We start from the raw sequence: 16380 nt of genomic DNA on the forward strand, positions 1-16380 counted from the left end.
TGCGACTATTGGAAATACTGGTTTTGCCCAATATTCATGCCTTCTGCTAAGCTAAAATGTGTGCCTGTCTCCAGAGGATGAGAGATGGGCAGGGATTTGTAGATAGGTGGCAGCAGTCATGGGAGGCCCAGGCTGCAAGTAGAACACACCAGCTCTCCTGGGCACTACTCCCTCAACGAGGAAGGATCTCTTGGACCTAGAGATACAGCATCCCCAGATTCTATTCTCCAATCACCCAGATTCCCTTACTTCCTGACAAAAACAAAACAAAGCAGAACAAAAACCAACCCCCCCCCCCCAAAAAAAAAAAACACAAAATAAACCACAACTTTATTTTGCAAATTTTGGCTGAGGGTAGGGAAGAAGGTGTTTGAAGATGAAGTTCTTACTTTAGTTAAACAATGACAACAGTAATAAAATTTGTGGTTTTTAACAATTTTTTTTAAATAAGGGATGGTTTTCTTTTTTTTTAATTAATTTATTGGATTTATTTTTTTATTGGCTATGTTGGGTCTTCGTTGCTGCATGTGGGCTTTCTCTAGTAGTGGCGAGCAGGAGCTCCTCTTCATTGTGGTGCATGGGCTTCTCATTGTGGTGGCTTCGCTTGCTGCGGAGCACAGGCTCTAGGTGTGCGGGCTTCAGTAGTTGCAGCACATGGGCTTAGTAGTTGTGGCACATGGGCTTAGCTGCTCCGCAGCATGTGGTATCCTCCTGGACCAGGGATCGAACCCATGTCCCCTGCATTGGCAGGCAGACTCTTAACCACTGCGCCACCTAGGAAGTCTCAACAAATTTTTAAAATTTTTTGGCTACGCTGCATGTGGGATCTTAGTTCCCCGACCAGGGATCTAACCTGCATCCCCTGCATTGGAAGCGTGGAATCTTAACTTCTGGACCAGCAATAACAAAATTCAAAGAAATAATGGCCCTTATAGCTGAAGAAGTAAGTTTCCACTTAAGCATAATTTGAATTTATCAAATTTACCTTATTTCACGAGACCCAAAACATTTCACCTCATTATTCCTTTTAAGGATTACAAAGTGTAGAGCAGGGGGAAAAACCCACTAATAAAAGATAATAGCAATTTGGCAGGCAGGTGTTGTTAGTTTCATCAAAAGAATGACCAGCATAGTCAGTCTTTTTTTGGATACTAAATGTCTTTTAAAAAGTTACAGTATACCCTTTGGGTGTTTCCTAAAGTGGATTAATACATTAGAGTCTGGATTCAAATTCCAAATAAAGCTGATGAATACACATAATTATATTTCACCTGCCTTAGATCAGGTTGTTCATTTTTTTCAGAATTGAGCTGGAATCCACCTCTGATAAGGACCTGTAGGAATTAGCCAATTTGAGGTCACTTTTATCAATAGCTGTTTTATCTTTGTGACCACAGGTGAATTTCTTAGACCAGCACTGTTCAATAGAAATATAATGCAAGCCACATATGTAATTTTAAATTTTCTAGTAGCCATATTTTTAAAAGTTTTAAAAAAAGCAAATGAAATTAGTTTCATAATATAATTTTATTTAGCCAGTATAGCCAAAATATTATTCCCACATGGAATTGGTGTGTTAAAATTATGGAGATATTTTGCATGACTTTTTTTCACTAAGTTTTCTAAATTTTCTGTGTGTTTTACATTTAAAGCACATCTCAGTTCAAACTAGCCACATTTCAAGTGCTGGACAGCCCCCGGGTGGCTACACCTACCGTACTGGACAGCACCGTGTGTGTAAGGCAACCGCTGGAGGTGAGACTCAACAGCAAAGCAGGGAGGCTTTATTGGTCAAACCAGGAGTTTGAGCTTTACCCTGAAGGCTGGGGGCATGTAGCAGAGCAGTGTAATTTTTAATTTTGAACTTCGTCTGGTGGTCTCAGAAAATACAGGTTAGAGATTTAGGAGTGGGGGCTCTAGCGTGGAGCACGTTAAAAGCGGCTGCAGGGGTCCAGGTGAGGAGTGATGCCCCAAACTACAACACTGTGGGGGACAGGGACCAAAGGAGGGCTATCGTAAGAGATTTAGGAGGCAAGATCATCAGAATTGGGCGGTGACGAGTGGGTCTGAAGGGAGGAAGGGGGGTAATCTAGGATGTTTGTCCAGCTTCTACCTGAGTAGTTGGGCCAGCAGTAGTGGTGGTAACTGAAATGGAAGGAGGAAGGCTGTGAGGGAGGCCAGTGCGGCAGGGGGCGCTGGCTTTGGCATGCCTTTGCAAGCGTTGACTCAAGAAGAGGTGTAGAGTTAGCGGCCAGAAAGGCTGGGGAGGAACTCTCAATACTTGAGGTGCCCGTGAAAACCAGGCAGTAACAAGAAGGGGATGTAAGGGTCCAGTAATCAAGGACAGCTTTATAGAAAAGGTGGGACATAGGCAGAGTCTTGAAGACTTGGGAGAAGAGGCAGCAGAAACCTAGAGAGATGAGAAGCTATCAGATATGTTTAAGCGATGCTGTGAATAAACCCTTCCTGCTGGGCCAGGTGGGATTAGGGCTGAGATCAAAGCTGCAGACGTGTTGTGTTTGGCATGCATAGGGTTGGATCACACAGTGTTCTAAATTTAAATTAGATGCCAACACTTCCACACCAAAATCCAGATTTCCGACGTCCCTTTAAAATAAAAGGCAGCCAGGAGGTTGATTTGGCAACACTGTTGGTCCTGTATGGTAGTGATCAACTGAGTGTATGCTCTCCCTCTCCAACAAGACTGTTTTACTTCTTTATGCTATTTGCCTGAGTCCTGTAGGCATTTGAGTTTTCTGAGTCAAGGATTGGTAGGTAATAAAGTTAGAGAGAGAGACTGGTGACAGATTATGGAGGGCTTTTAATACCAGACTAAAGGGTTATAAATGTAGTTAGTGGGCAACTGATGAATAGGGGATTGAGGAGATTGAAGCCGTATTTAGGAGAGTTATTCTGGACCAGTGTAAAAATACAAAAGTTAGGGAAAACAGTCAACCAGTTTTGAAAGGAAAAAGACAGATGCGATGGTGTTGGTTGTCCAAGTAGGCTTAAAAATGCAAAAGGGAGGTCTTCTAAGGAAATGTCATCTAGAAAGGTCACAAGTGTCACATGCAAACCATCTGGGCCATTGCACTTTCTGGCAAATTTGCTTTGCAGGCTTTCAGAATTCAGGCCAATGTTTGGCACAGGGGACAGTGAGTCTGATTGTTTGAAACAACTGTTTGTGTTTGTTATAATAGCTCAGTGATTTCAGAGCAAGCATTGGGAGTACAGATGTGCTTTTTTTCCTTGCTGTGAGCACAGATAGGTGATCACTGAGAAAGTGGCAGCGCTGAGCAAGGGGTGGAAAGCATGGAACTTAGGAGCTGTGGGAGCAAAGCTTATGTCAGACAGTGGGTGCTGAGCTGCGGTCTTGCCACCCATTATAACACCTGGTGGTTACACTCCTTTTTAAATATTGCCGGGTTGTGGATTTGCAGTCACTATTATAAGTAGACTGTAAATTGAGGGAAAAAGTCCTTTTAAAAAAGGCTAAAATTAATATCACTATTAACTGTGTGTCAGGCACTAAGTTCTTTACATAGATATTTAATCCTCACAAGCATCCTCTTGAAGTACTATTGCTGTCTCCATTTTACAGACAAGGAAACTGAGGCCCGAGAGGTTAAGAACTTACCCAAAGTCACAAGGCTAACAAGGGATGGAACCAGGACTTAAATGCAAACATTCTTTTTTCTTTTTTTAGAACTTTTATTGAGATATAGTTAACAGACAATAAACTGCATATATTTAGAGTGTACAATTTGGTATTTTTTTTCTTATTAGTAATGTATATATGGCAATCCCAATCTCCCAATTCATGCCACCCCAACCCCCCGCTTTCCCCACTTGGTGTCCGTATGTTTATTCTCTACATCTGTGTCTCTATTTCTGCCTTGCAAACCGATTGGTTTGTGCCATTTTTCTATATTCCGCATGTATGTGTTAATATACAATATTTGTTTTTCTCTTTCTGACTCACTTCACTCTGTATGACAGTCTCTAGGTCCATCCATGTCTCTACAAATGTCCCAGTTTCAGCAAACATTCTTTCCTGAGGCATTTCTTTTTTATGTTAAACCTCCTGTATATTTTTGTCTGTTCTAATGCCACACATGTAGGCAAATCCTCAGGTAGAGAACCTTATGCTTTTATCCTGGAAGCTCCAGTATAATTTATTTCAGTTTGGTTCAGGTCCTCCTAGAAAAGATGAGACTCCAGAATTGAGCCTTGAACTGCCTTTAAGGGGAGCAGATGATGGGTTGGGTCCTTGGATGACCTTGTGAGGACAAGGTGGTATGGTGTGTTCAAAGGTCTCTTCTTTTCCTTTAGCTCCTGGCCCAATGGTAACCAATAAAGGGTGTGCCAGTTACCTTTTATTAAAAATGTTTTTAAAACCCTCATAAAAATTCTTATGTCATTTATACAAGCTAAACCATGTTAGCTTTTCTTCATGTGTTCTCATGAAAAATTATCACATAACAAACTTTATAAATATTTGAATTTGGAAGGGGATGAGAGTCCATAACATGGTATAGAGACAAAGGCGTTTGCACAAAGCTTCAAAATTTGTCGGGTTCTCCTACCATATTTAGTGTGGCTTCTTTCTCTTTGGACTACAGATGAAACATGTGAATGAAAGGTTTCAAGATGAGAAAAATAAAGAGGTGGTTCTCATGTGCATTGGCATCACTTCAGGAGTTGGACGGCTGCTCTTCGGCCGGATCGCAGATTATGTGCCTGGGGTGAAGAAAGTTTATCTGCAGGTACTTTAATAAGCCTTTGTTCCTCCAGCATATTTATCCTTATCACCTAATGGCTCATTATACGTACTTATTTGCTTGAATTCTTCTGTGAAAATGAGAAATGTTTTCTAGAACCTAACTTTTACAAGCAGTTTTTTGAGGGCAAAATCAATTATGAGTTTTGGGTTTTCAACATGATAAATTGGTGAATAAATAGCAACCTTTGTTTTGTTATGGAACTCCACCAAATCAAAATGTTTTATTTATTTATTTTAAATTTATTTATTTATTGGCTGTGTTGGGTCTTCATTGCTGCACACAGGCTTTCTCTAGTTGCAGCAAGCGGGGGCTACTCTTCTTTGCGGTGTGTGGGCTCCTCATTGCTGTGGCTTCTCTTGTTGTGGAGCATGGGCTCTAGGAGCATGGACTTCAGTAGTTGCGGCACGTGGGCTCAATAGTTGTGGTTCATGGGCTCTAAAGCACAGGCTCAATAGTTGTGGTGCACGGGCTTAGTTGCTCCACGGCATGTGGGATCTTCCTGGAGCAGAGATCGAACCCATGTCCCCTCCATTGGCAGGCGGATTCTTAACCACTGTGCCACCTAGGAAGCCCCCAAAATGTTTTTTGCCCATTGCTTTTTCTAAGAATGCTTAATTTTTGGCAGAGTTCTTATAGTCACGTGCCTTTTGCAATACCCTGTGAAATTCAGGGGTGCGCATGTCTTTTGAGTTTCTTTATTGCCTCCTGGGTGTTGTGGGGTGTGCTATTCCAAGATCATATCGACACTTAGACAAGTATTTAAGTGACACCTCCATGCCAGATACTGTGCTAAATGATGAAATATGGTCTGTGTGCCCAGTAGCTAATGCGCTTCTGGGAGACAGACAAAGCAGTGTTGCAGCGCAGTGGAATCATGGTATGCTAGATGGGTGCCATAGAAACATAGGCGCATAGCATCCTAATCACTGGAGAAGGCGTGAGCAGGCTTCCTGGGAGCAGGCTGGCAGAGTGTTAAGAGGTGAGTACTAGTTCATAGATAAGGAGAACAGGGAAGGGTGTTGCAAGCAGAGGAAGCCACATGGGCAAAGAGATGGAGACGTGACATCATATGTTATGTCTGGGAAACAATGTTTGAATGGACTAAAGAGAGAATGTAGATTGACTGGCTGGGGAATAGGCAGGGGTCAGATAGGGAAGGGCCTTTATGAGCACAAAAGAGGCTGAACTCTATCCTGAAATTTACCAGGAGCCATTAAGGATTTTAAGCAAGGAAGTGACATGACATTATTTGTATTTTATAAAGCTTAACCTAGTGACCGTGAAGGGTGGAATACAGAGGAGGAGGGGGCAAGAGTTCAGACAGTTGCAAAAGGCTACATATTATGTGGTTCTCTTTATATGAAGTGTTCAGAATAGGCAGATCCAGAGACAGAAAGTGTAGATTAGTGGTTGCCAGTGGCTGGGGGAAGTGGGGGGGGGGGGGTGGTGAATATGGAGAGTAACTGCTAGTGGGTATGGGGTTTCTTTTGGGGTGATGTAAATATTCTAAAACTAGACAGTAGTGATGATTGTTATTGAACTAAAACTTTATTTAACTACAACGCACTGTGAATTGTGCACTTTAAAAGCGTGAATTCTATGGTATGTGAATGTATATTTTAATAAAGCTATTACTTAAAAAAAAAGAAAAAGTGGAGGCACAGGGACTAGTTGGAGAATATTGAAATAGTCTAGGCAGGAAGAACCAGGGCAGAGATGTTGGGATCAAACAGGGAGTAAAACAGGGACACAGGGAATGGGAATTCAGGGGAGCCACCTAAGCTGGGTCTGAGATTTGTGGCTCAGGTAACAGTGGAGGGTTTCACTATTTTATCAAGATCAGTACATCAGAGTAAGATGATTAGTTCGTTTTTGCCATGCCAAGTTTGTAGTGCTTGTGGGAAAGCCAAGTTGAGTTTGCAGCTCATGAGAGAATGTGGATAAGAGACCTGTAGGACTTCAGCGTTCGTGGGCTTGTATGGCATGAGTGGAGGGTGTGCAAGGGAGACCGAAAGGGAGTGGCCAGACTGGTAGGAAAAAAGCGGGGCACGTAGTGTTTCCAGGAGTGGTCAGCAGTGTCAGTAACTAGTGAGAGGGCAGGCCTGTTGAAGACTAATAGGTTTTCAGTGCATTTAGCAACAGAGGGTGGTTTCAGTGGAGTGGCAGGTGCAGAAGACTGATCATGATCAGCTGGTTAAATGGACATGTAGGCAACTTCGTCAAAGGCTTGGCTGCGGAAGGAGGTAGAGGGGAGAGAAAAGGGGGCTTGGGACGGGGGATTGAGCACGGCTGTTCACTGTGGAGATGAGAGGCAGTATTTTAGCAAGGCCTTGAAGGAAAGGTAGAACTTGGGTGAAGAACATGTTTGGAAAAAGCATTTATTACAGATAAATTGCCATTAATTGATTTGAGGTTATAACCACCACTGTTTACTGAGCAGTTCCACGTGCCAGACGATGAACTGAGTGCTCTGCGTTCATTATCTCCTTTCCTCCTTGCCCAGCCCCTTGAGGAAGGTACCATTGCTGTTTCCACTTACGGATGTGAACACGGAGGAACAGAGAGGCTACCTCACTGTGGGTGTCTGTGTATAGGTCCAGGCAGTCAGCTGCAGGAAGGAGTCTGGTCACACCGCTAGAAGGAAGCACAGACAGCTGGTGGAGTGCTACTTTTTAAAAGTGTTTACTGTGTTATGATCATTCGCCCCTTTATCGTACCTAACTGGATATCCCTGTCAAACATTTAGCAGGACAGTCTTGTTCTCAAGTGTTAAGGGAGCCCTCTAATGGACTTTTTGTTGTATTACAGACTTTTGGCTTCCTTTCATTTATTTAAAAAAAAAAAAAATCTGAGTGCCTACCCTGCTCTAAGCTCCAGGCTCTTCGCTGGAGGTGATACAAATAAGACAGACATGCCCCTGAGTTCCTGGAGCAAGACTGGGCGTGAATGGGAACTCAGTAAGACAAAGAGAATAGCCAGGAAAGAGGTTGGAAAGAACAGGGTATGGGAAGAGGTGGGGCCAAATTAAACAGGGCCTTGAAATCCATGATGAAGACATTTTACTTTAAGCATAGTAGGTTTTTGTTGGAGAATGATGTGATTTTTCATTTTAAAGTCACTGTGGTTGCTCTGCATGTGGAGGTTGGATTACTGGGAGGGAAGCAGGAGTGTAAGAGGGGAGGGAGATCAGTTAGGAGACCAACACAGTGTCCAGGTTAGAGATGATGGAGGCCCAGACTAAGGTGCTATGATGGATGAAGTCATGGTGTGTTATATACATCAGCATTTTACTCCAAAACAACTATAACTTTAGAAAGTTCCCTCCCCTTCCCACAGGCAGGGCAGTCAGGTTATTTACAACATATTAGGGGCACACATGTTAGTATTTCATGTAATTTATGAAAGAAAATACAGCCTTTCCTAATTTGTCCCATGTTTGGTCTGCAGTTACACAGCAGTGAGTGAAGAATCAGTAATTTCATTCTGCATGAAAGGTTAGCCACAGCCTGGCTTCTTTTAGGTCACATCTGATTTTTTTCATCCAAATGTGGTACAGCGTGTGTAGCACCTGGTAGTACTTGCTGAGTCACAGGCGAGATGACGGCAGTCCAGTCCAGGGAGGTCTGTGGAGAAAGGTGGTCTTCAGTGTGTCCTGTGCTGCTGGGAGCCACTGACAGCACGGGAGCCAGTGTTGGCCCACCCCATGCAGGCGGCTGGGCTCACTCCTTTACATCACTCCCTGCTCTGTCCCCCCTTTTCCCTGGCTTCCCTGCCCCAACTACCAAACATTCAGTGCGGTTTTCTCAGCTCGCTCTTCTCTGCAGCAACCAACTCCAGCTCTGCCTGTTTGCTTATCCCTCCTTCTTTCCCTTCCCTCTCTCCCTGCCTGGCTGTCTGTCCTTTGGCCCAGCCTTTAAGGGTTGAAATGCTTCTGCTGCCTACCTTCCCCTCCTTCCTTCTTTCATTGGTGCTGTGTTTTCTCAGACGTGCCTGCTCCCTGCCTTCATCTGTTACAGCTCAGCCTTGTGGGGCCACAGCATTTCTCCTTCCTCCCTGTCCCAGTGACACCAGTTCTGAGTAGCCTGCGGACCCAGAACACACTTCACAGCCTCCCACATGGTCTGCTTTTGAGGCACAGTCTTCTTGGGTTTGGGAGGCTGCAGAGCAGAAAAGCACAGGCTCTGGAGTGTGAGATGGCTTCTCTCCAGATCTGGCTGTGTGAGGTAACACGCTTATGTAAAGTGCCAGCCCAGAGGGGATCATTAGTAAACCCTTGCTTTTATTGTTTTAATATTCTGTTAAATACTAAGGCAGATCCTGGTTTGGAATAGGTTTCAAGGAAGGGAAACCTTGGTTATTCAGATTTGGGGATCATTGCTTATAGGTAACAGAGTTTAGGAATATATTTTAGACTTCTTGAGTTCTGAATTTAAACTTCCATCAAGGTCCAGCTATTTTCAGCGTAGCAATTCTAAATGACAAGCAAAGAGATGACTAAACTGCATTATATAGAATAATGATGGTTAAAGAGAATCTTTGCAAAGGTTCCTGGAGTACTTTATTAGGAAAGGCTGTGTCCTGGTATCTTCTCAACGATCTTTCTTAACTTCACAGGCCTCTTTCTAGTCACCATTAAATTACTGCAGGTTTGTGTGCATATGTAACTGTTTCAAAACTGCGAAAGTGTTTCAAAGGTTTGGAAGTTATAACTAATGACAGAATCAAAAACTTTGGATTTAGATCACTTTCCCATTGTGTCAGAGTTCTCTGTGCCATGGACATTCTGAAGTGTGGACGTCATATCCACGTATGTAAAGCAGACAAACCCAAACAACGTGTGTGTGCACAGGAAAGGTCTAGGAGGATCACCAGATTGTTGAGCAGTTATTTCTGATGGGGAAAGTGGGAATGGGTTGAGGGTGCGAGCGGGTTGAAGGAAGACTTTCATATATTACTTTACATATTTTTCTTTTCTTAAAAAATTTCCTCCCCTCCCTCGCTCCCTCCCTCTTTCTCTTTCTTTCTTGGCTGCATTGGGTCTTCATTGCTGCACAGGGCTTTTCTCTAGTTGAGGTGAGCACGGGCTTCTCATTGGTGGCTTCTCTTGTTGCAGAGCACGGGCTCTAGGCGTGTAGGCTTCAGTAGTTGTGGCTTCCGGGTGCTAGAGGACAGGCTCAGTAGTTGTGGTGCATGGGCTTAGTTGCTCCACTACATATGGGATCTTCCCAGCCCAGGGACTGAACCCATGTCCCCTACATTGGCAGGTGGATTCTTAACCACTGTGCCACCAGGGAAGTTCCTATATATTTTTCTAATGTTTGAATTTTGTCAAGAATGTATTCATGAGTTGCTTTTACAATTCATAAAGGTTTTTTTGTCATTTAGAAAAAGTTATCACTTTTAGATGCATCTTCCTGCGTAAGCTTCCTCTTCTGGTTGAAGTAGAATGAACTGATCAGCACTGCCCAGTTTTTGTTCTTGTTGTTTTTTGCTCCCTTTTGGCATTTTATGTTTTCCTAAAGATACCTTGGGATAAAGGTACATGCTTTAGTAAACATAAGCTATTTCCAAAATGGTATCCAAATATTTTAGCAATTCCCCGGCCTGAATAAGGAATCAGACTATGTTTCTCTATTCTCAGCTGGGCTGTGGCACTGGGGCCAGTTCTTCCTCCAGGCAGAAATGGTGGGACTCATGTGCCGTGGGGAAAGTTGAACAGACTCCCTGTGCAGCACTTCCAAAGAACTGTGTGCCCTAAACACTTCCCTTTAGTGTGATGGGCCCGCAGATCTCTGCTGCCAACTACTGGGTTCCTAGTCAGAGGCTCTGAAAGTCTGGAAACTTTACACTGGGTACATTTATAGGAGCAACATTTGATTCTAACTGTGGCCATTTGTGTGCCTGCTTCTGAAAGTGCCTTCTGCTCATTCAGGTGCAGCTCATTTTTCCTCTTCTGTCATATACTTAGATTCCTGAGCAAAACATTTTCCTGACATTTCTCTAAAAATGCTCTTTGTGACCAAAATGGGAACAGTAATAGCAAAAAAAAAAAAAAAAAAAAAAAATTTTTTTTGTTCTTAGGTACATAAATTAACTGAAGCAGGGTGTTATTCTTCTAGAGCCTGTAATATTATGATAGAAGATATTTCCTTGTATGGTTTTAAACAAAAGAAAGACATCTCAACAGTGAATGCCTTATTAAATGTCAGTGCCAGCGCCTAGAGGAGGATTAGGAACTTCTGACTCCCTTATTTAAATCTAATCAGAGCTACTGTGTTTGAGGGCAGGAAAAAAAGATTGTTTGTAATACTAAATTTATTCACCTTTCAAACTGGGGCCTAGTATCTGCAGATCAGCAGATATTTTTGGAAGTGATGAACCTCCTGCCTGCACAGTGCACTAAACCTTGGCCTGTGCTCCTTGAGGCTCAAGTGTCCCTGCATGTGGGGAGTATCTATGTCCTCACCAGCTTGGCCTGCTTACCTCCTGATTTAGCTACATTTGGGGTAGTTACACCTGCTGAGAAAAAGCAGTGTTTCTCACCATTATAGCTACAAATAGGGCAGAAGTAGCTAGGTGTTTTCTGAGAAATGCTAAAGAATAAATGTGTAAATTTCTATAAAGTCAATTCTTAAAGGAAAACTAAGAAATTTTACTTTTAAATAACTAGTCATTTTTATTTAACAGTTGTTATTAAAATTTAAGTTTTAAATAATAATTGAAAAAGAATATAAATTAATATACTTTTAATTGAGAAAAGGAGAACTTGCAGTCAGGTAAAGTTTTGAGAAGTAATATGCTCAAAATACATAATAATAAATTTGAAACTCTCATAAGAATGATTTCTTACAAAACTGACCAAAGAATAAAAATTTGAAGGGCCCAGAAATGAATAGAAAGATCAGGATAACTAGCATAACTGCCTCAGTCTCATGTTACATAAATTGGTCCAAGAAAATATTTGCTTATTGAGAAAAATTGACTTTGTGCTAAGCTTTGAACATTCACTGTGGTTGTCTTATCTTGGAAGAGATTTGTACTGAACAAAATAGGAAAAGAACAAGAAGCACACTGAAAACTTACCTAGTAGAATTACAGTGGTGTGGTTGGGAATATTTGGTATGTGGCTTTACCAATTAAACCCATTGAATCTGGCCCCATGATGTCCTAACATTTTATTCCAGGTTCTCTGGAATTTGTAATGATAGATACATCTCTAAGATTCAAATATTTATCTCCTTTTTTGTGTTCGTAAGTAGAGTAAAAATCTAATTAATAATATTAGGATCTGTCTGATTAGTTTTTCAATAAAAATAACTCAAATCTTTATTTACTTGCTAGTTTCAAACCACCTTCTACATTCTGATTTATCTTTAGATCTCTTTCTGGGTAGATGGGAAGCACCAGGGAGTGTTTTTATCAAGGTCACAGAGAGCTAGAACCTAGTCTGTCCCTCTGAGCCTTAGTTCTTTCCAACCTATATGCTGCAAACCCAGTAATTACCCACCACTAAGAAATTATGCTTATGCCTTGATGGAAATTGAATTGGAGAAAAAGATATTTAAGTAGAGCATAAAAAAATCAGAATGTGGAGATTATGTTCTTTAGAAAATGTGAAGTGCCAGACTTATTTTTCAAATAGCCAACTCAGAATCTTAAACTAATTATGATTCTACCATAAAGTCATATATTAATAAGAAAAATTTACTCAGCTATATAATATGATGGTGTCAAAAAGAGACCAACTTGGGGTTTAAAACCTTTTTCAAGAGTAGGTTTCTTATTGTGGGGTCAGTGGACAACTTGTGTCAAAGTCACCTGGGGAGCTTGTGAGAACCACCATTCCCAGAGCTCTGTTCCTCAGGTGATCCTGACGTGCACCAAGGTTGTGAGGGGCTGCCCTGAGGTGAGCTACCAAGCTTGGCATGCCATAGATGTTCCTAGTGAGTCCTGGGAAAGACCGAACAGATGAAGACGGTGATCCAGATGGCTGCTTTATGTGGCCTCTCCTTTCCTCCACTGTCATCAGAGGGTACCCTCTAGGCACTGTTCCGTCGTTGCTTGCTACCTACTGCCCATGCAGACCATCGGTTCCAGGCTGGCTCCATCCAGGGTTACTAAACCTCCCAGCATCATTCTCTTCATCTGTAAAATGGGGAAAACATTAGTACCCACCTCATAAAGTTGTTATGAGAAAAACCATCTAAAGTCCTTAGAACAATGCCTGGCATTTCATAAGCATTAAATAAATGATAGTTGCTATTATATGTATACTTTTAAAAAAAGCTGATTCTTTTTAAAACATTTCTTCCACTGATGAGTGAATGATCCAATTTTAATTACTTCTTTGCCTAAAAAAGCTATTGAATTGTCTCCTCCTTCCTTTTTTGTACTCGCCATACTTTGAGTATACAACTTTGGCAACATCTAGAACATTTTATGTGCATTTATTTATTTACATGGTCATCTCCCCGCTACCCAAGGGTAGGAACCAGGTGTTGTTTACATAGCACAAAACACAGAACATAGCACAGTAGCTACCAAATGTCAGGGAAAATCAAGTGTTTGATTCTGTTAATTACTCTTAACGCTAAAATCAAAGTGTTCAGTGGTTCAAAATATTTCTCAGCCTTAACTCTGGGGTGCTTAAATAGGGTATATCTATGACATAGCATCAAAAGACATAGTGTTTGAAAATATTCTTTGATAATATAATCGTATTGATTTATGCTGTAAAGTAAATAAAACTGGATTATATAAATTAGTCCCTAGGATGTTATAGCAGAATATGTTTACTCTTTTCACTATATATTATGCATCATATATTTCCTATGATGGTCACAATTTAATTGGAATGTGAATTCAGTACGGGGCGGAGTCACGATGGCAGCATGGGAAGACATGGAGTTCGCGTCTCCCCACAACTAGATCAGTTGCTCGAGGCTGGTGGGGGACCTGAGGCCCAAGGAGACCAGAGGAACCCCTGAGCCACTGGGTGGGATGTGGGGGAAGTCAGGAGGGGTGGAGAAGTGGAAGTCTGACAGGACCGGTACCCCTGGGGGGTGGCTGGGTGAGGGGGAAGGTTCCTGCCTAGAGAGACCCTTGGGGTCTAGGGGGATCGGGGGACTGCATCTGGGTTTCTCCTACCCAGTTGGCCAGGAGGTCTGCTGGGCTCCCTGGCGGGGTCCTCTACCCTCCGAGGCCCCTCCAGGCCCCCTGGATCCTAGGCGTGTAGGAGGTGGGGAGGAGGGGTGGAGAGGTGGACTGGTAGGGGGGCTTTGAGGTCACAGGACTGGGGAGGTGAGAGGGTGTTTCCCCTGCCCACTTGGCCGGGGAAGCCGGCTGGGCTCCTGGGCCTGGTCCTTTACTCTCCCGGGCCCCCTCCAGCTTGTGGGTCCTAGTGGCGTAGGAGGGAGGGGGAAGGGGGAAGAGGAAGCGAGGCAAACAGTGGGGGGTGGGAGTGGGAAGAGACTTCTCAAGACCAGAAGAACAGGGGAGGCGCCCCCAGGTATTCCTCCTGGCCGGGTCCTCCACCTTCCAAGTGCCCCTCGGGGCTGTTGGTCCTAGGGGTGTAGGAGAGAAGCAGTGGGGGGAGAAGAGAGGCAGAAGGGGGGAGGGACCCTCTGGGATCAGAGGATCGGGGGAGGAGTGGAAGGCATTTCCACTGCCCACTGGCCCAGGAAGCCTGCTGGGCTCCCAGGCCTGGTCTCCAACTCTCCAGGGCCCCCTCTGAGATGTGTTGGTCCTGGGAGCATAGGAGGGTGGCAGGGGCAGAGGAGGAGAGGCAGACTGGTGGTGGGATGTTCCAGGATTGGAGGCAGGGGAGGTGTGGAGGGCCTTTCCCCTGCCCACTTGGGCCTGGGGGGCCTTATGGGCTCCTGAGTCTGGTCCCTCATTCTCTGGGGCTGTCTCTGGCTGCGTGCGTCCTACAGGCATGGGAGGGAGGGAGGAGAGGGGAAGAGGAAGAGAGGCAGACAGTTGTGGGGGGAACCTTACAGGACCAGAGGATCAGGGGAGATGCCACAGGAAATATCCCTACTCACATGGCACTGGGAAGCCTGTTGGGCTCCAAGACCTGGTCTTCAGCCCTAATAAGGGCTCCTTTAGGCTGCACTGGTCCTGGGAGTGTAGGAGGAAAGCAGGGGAGAAGAGGAGCAGTGGGTCGGGGAGGAGGTCCTCTGGGATTGGAGGATCCAGGGAGGCAGGGAAGGCATTTCCCCTGCCCACTAGCCCTGGGAAGCCTGCTGGGCTCACAGACCTGGTCCTTTACACTCCAGGGCCCCCTCCAGCTGCTTGGGACCTAGGCAAGTTGTGGGGGGGGAGGGGGGAGAGGAAGAGTGGTGGATAGGGATCCTCCAAGACTGGGAGATCTGGGGAAGTGCCGCAGGCATTTCCCTAGTCCAGTTAGCCCTGGGAAGCCTGCTGGGGCGTCAGAGTCTGTCTCCTGCCTTCCAGTCCCCCCTCCAGTCGTGAGGGTCCTAGGGGAATAGAAGGGAGGGGACGAGGAAGAAGAGAGGCCAAGGGGGAGGGGCCCTGTGAGATCAGAGGGCTGGGGGAGGTGCCTAGCACTTCTCCCACCAACTTGGGCCCAGGAAGCCTGCTGGGTACCTGAACCTGGTCCTTTGCTCCCAGGACCAGAGGCATTCCTAGGCCCCTCTGCCTCACTGGGCCTAAGCCCCATTCCCCACTGCCCCCAGGGCCTTTTCTAAGCATAGGCCCTGCCCACTGACTAAACCCCACCCCTGCCTAAGCCCCACTCCCACAGCCAAGGCCTTTTCTGGCTTTTTTTTGGTTTTTCCTCTCTTTTTTTTTTTTTCTTTTTCCCACCTCCTCACTTCAGCTATTGCAGTTGTTTTACCTTCCTTAAATTTTTAAAAAATTTTTTCTAACAGATTTTTTTTACCTTCCTTAAAATTTAAAAAGTTTTTTTCTAACACATCTGTTAGTTTCCTATTCTAATTGTATTTTTTATCTTGCTATTGTTCCGTTGTTCTGCTACTTTTTTTTTCTTTCTTTTCCTTTTCCTGCTCCACACGGCTTGTGGGATCTTGATTCACAAGCCTGGGGTCAGGCCTGAGCTCCTGAAGTGGGAGCTCTGAGTCCAAAACATTGGACTAACAGGGAACCCCACGGAACCCCAGGTGCCAGGGAATATTCATCAGAGTGAGGTCTCCCAGAGGTTCTCACCTCAGCACCAAGACCCAGCTCTACTCAACAGCCTAGAAACTCCAGTGCTTGAAGCCTCAGGCCAAACACCCAGTGAGACAGGAAAACAATCCCACCCATCCACGGGGGTGTGGGATGAGATGACAAAAAAATATGTCACAGATGAAGGAACAGGTAAAAACACACAAGACCAAGTAAATGAAGAGGAAATAGGCAACCTAGCTGAAAAAGAATTCAGAGTAATGATAGTAAAGATGATCCAGAATCTCAGAAATAGAATCGAGGAAATACAAGAAATGTTTAACAGATCCAGAAGAACTAAAGAACAAACAATCAGAGATAAATAGCACAATAATGGAAATGAAAAATACATGGGAAAGTATCAATAACAGAATAACTGGGGCAGAAGAATGAATGAGATGGAGGATAG

The 16380-nt window shown here is 44.1% G+C and overlaps 1 protein-coding gene and 1 long non-coding RNA gene across 2 annotated transcripts in view; one reads left to right on the top strand and one right to left on the bottom strand.

The window, feature by feature from the left end:
• The window catches only part of SLC16A10 (solute carrier family 16 member 10), a 124148-nt gene that overhangs the window by 98011 nt on the left and 9757 nt on the right, over nucleotides 1-16380 (top strand). The window contains exon 4 of the mRNA XM_057739223.1: nucleotides 4623-4766. Coding sequence (XP_057595206.1) covers nucleotides 4623-4766 — 144 coding nt within the window. The remainder of the gene's footprint in view (nucleotides 1-4622; nucleotides 4767-16380) is intronic.
• Nucleotides 10921-16380, bottom strand: part of LOC130855501 (uncharacterized) — a 42913-nt gene continuing 37453 nt past the window's right edge. The window contains exons 4-5 of the long non-coding RNA XR_009054328.1: nucleotides 14828-14903; nucleotides 10921-12929 (exon numbers count right to left, since the gene is read on the bottom strand). This is a non-coding gene — a long non-coding RNA (uncharacterized LOC130855501). The remainder of the gene's footprint in view (nucleotides 12930-14827; nucleotides 14904-16380) is intronic.

This window comes from Hippopotamus amphibius, chromosome 6, assembly GCF_030028045.1.
Source record: "Hippopotamus amphibius kiboko isolate mHipAmp2 chromosome 6, mHipAmp2.hap2, whole genome shotgun sequence".
Lineage (NCBI taxonomy): Eukaryota > Metazoa > Chordata > Mammalia > Artiodactyla > Hippopotamidae > Hippopotamus > Hippopotamus amphibius.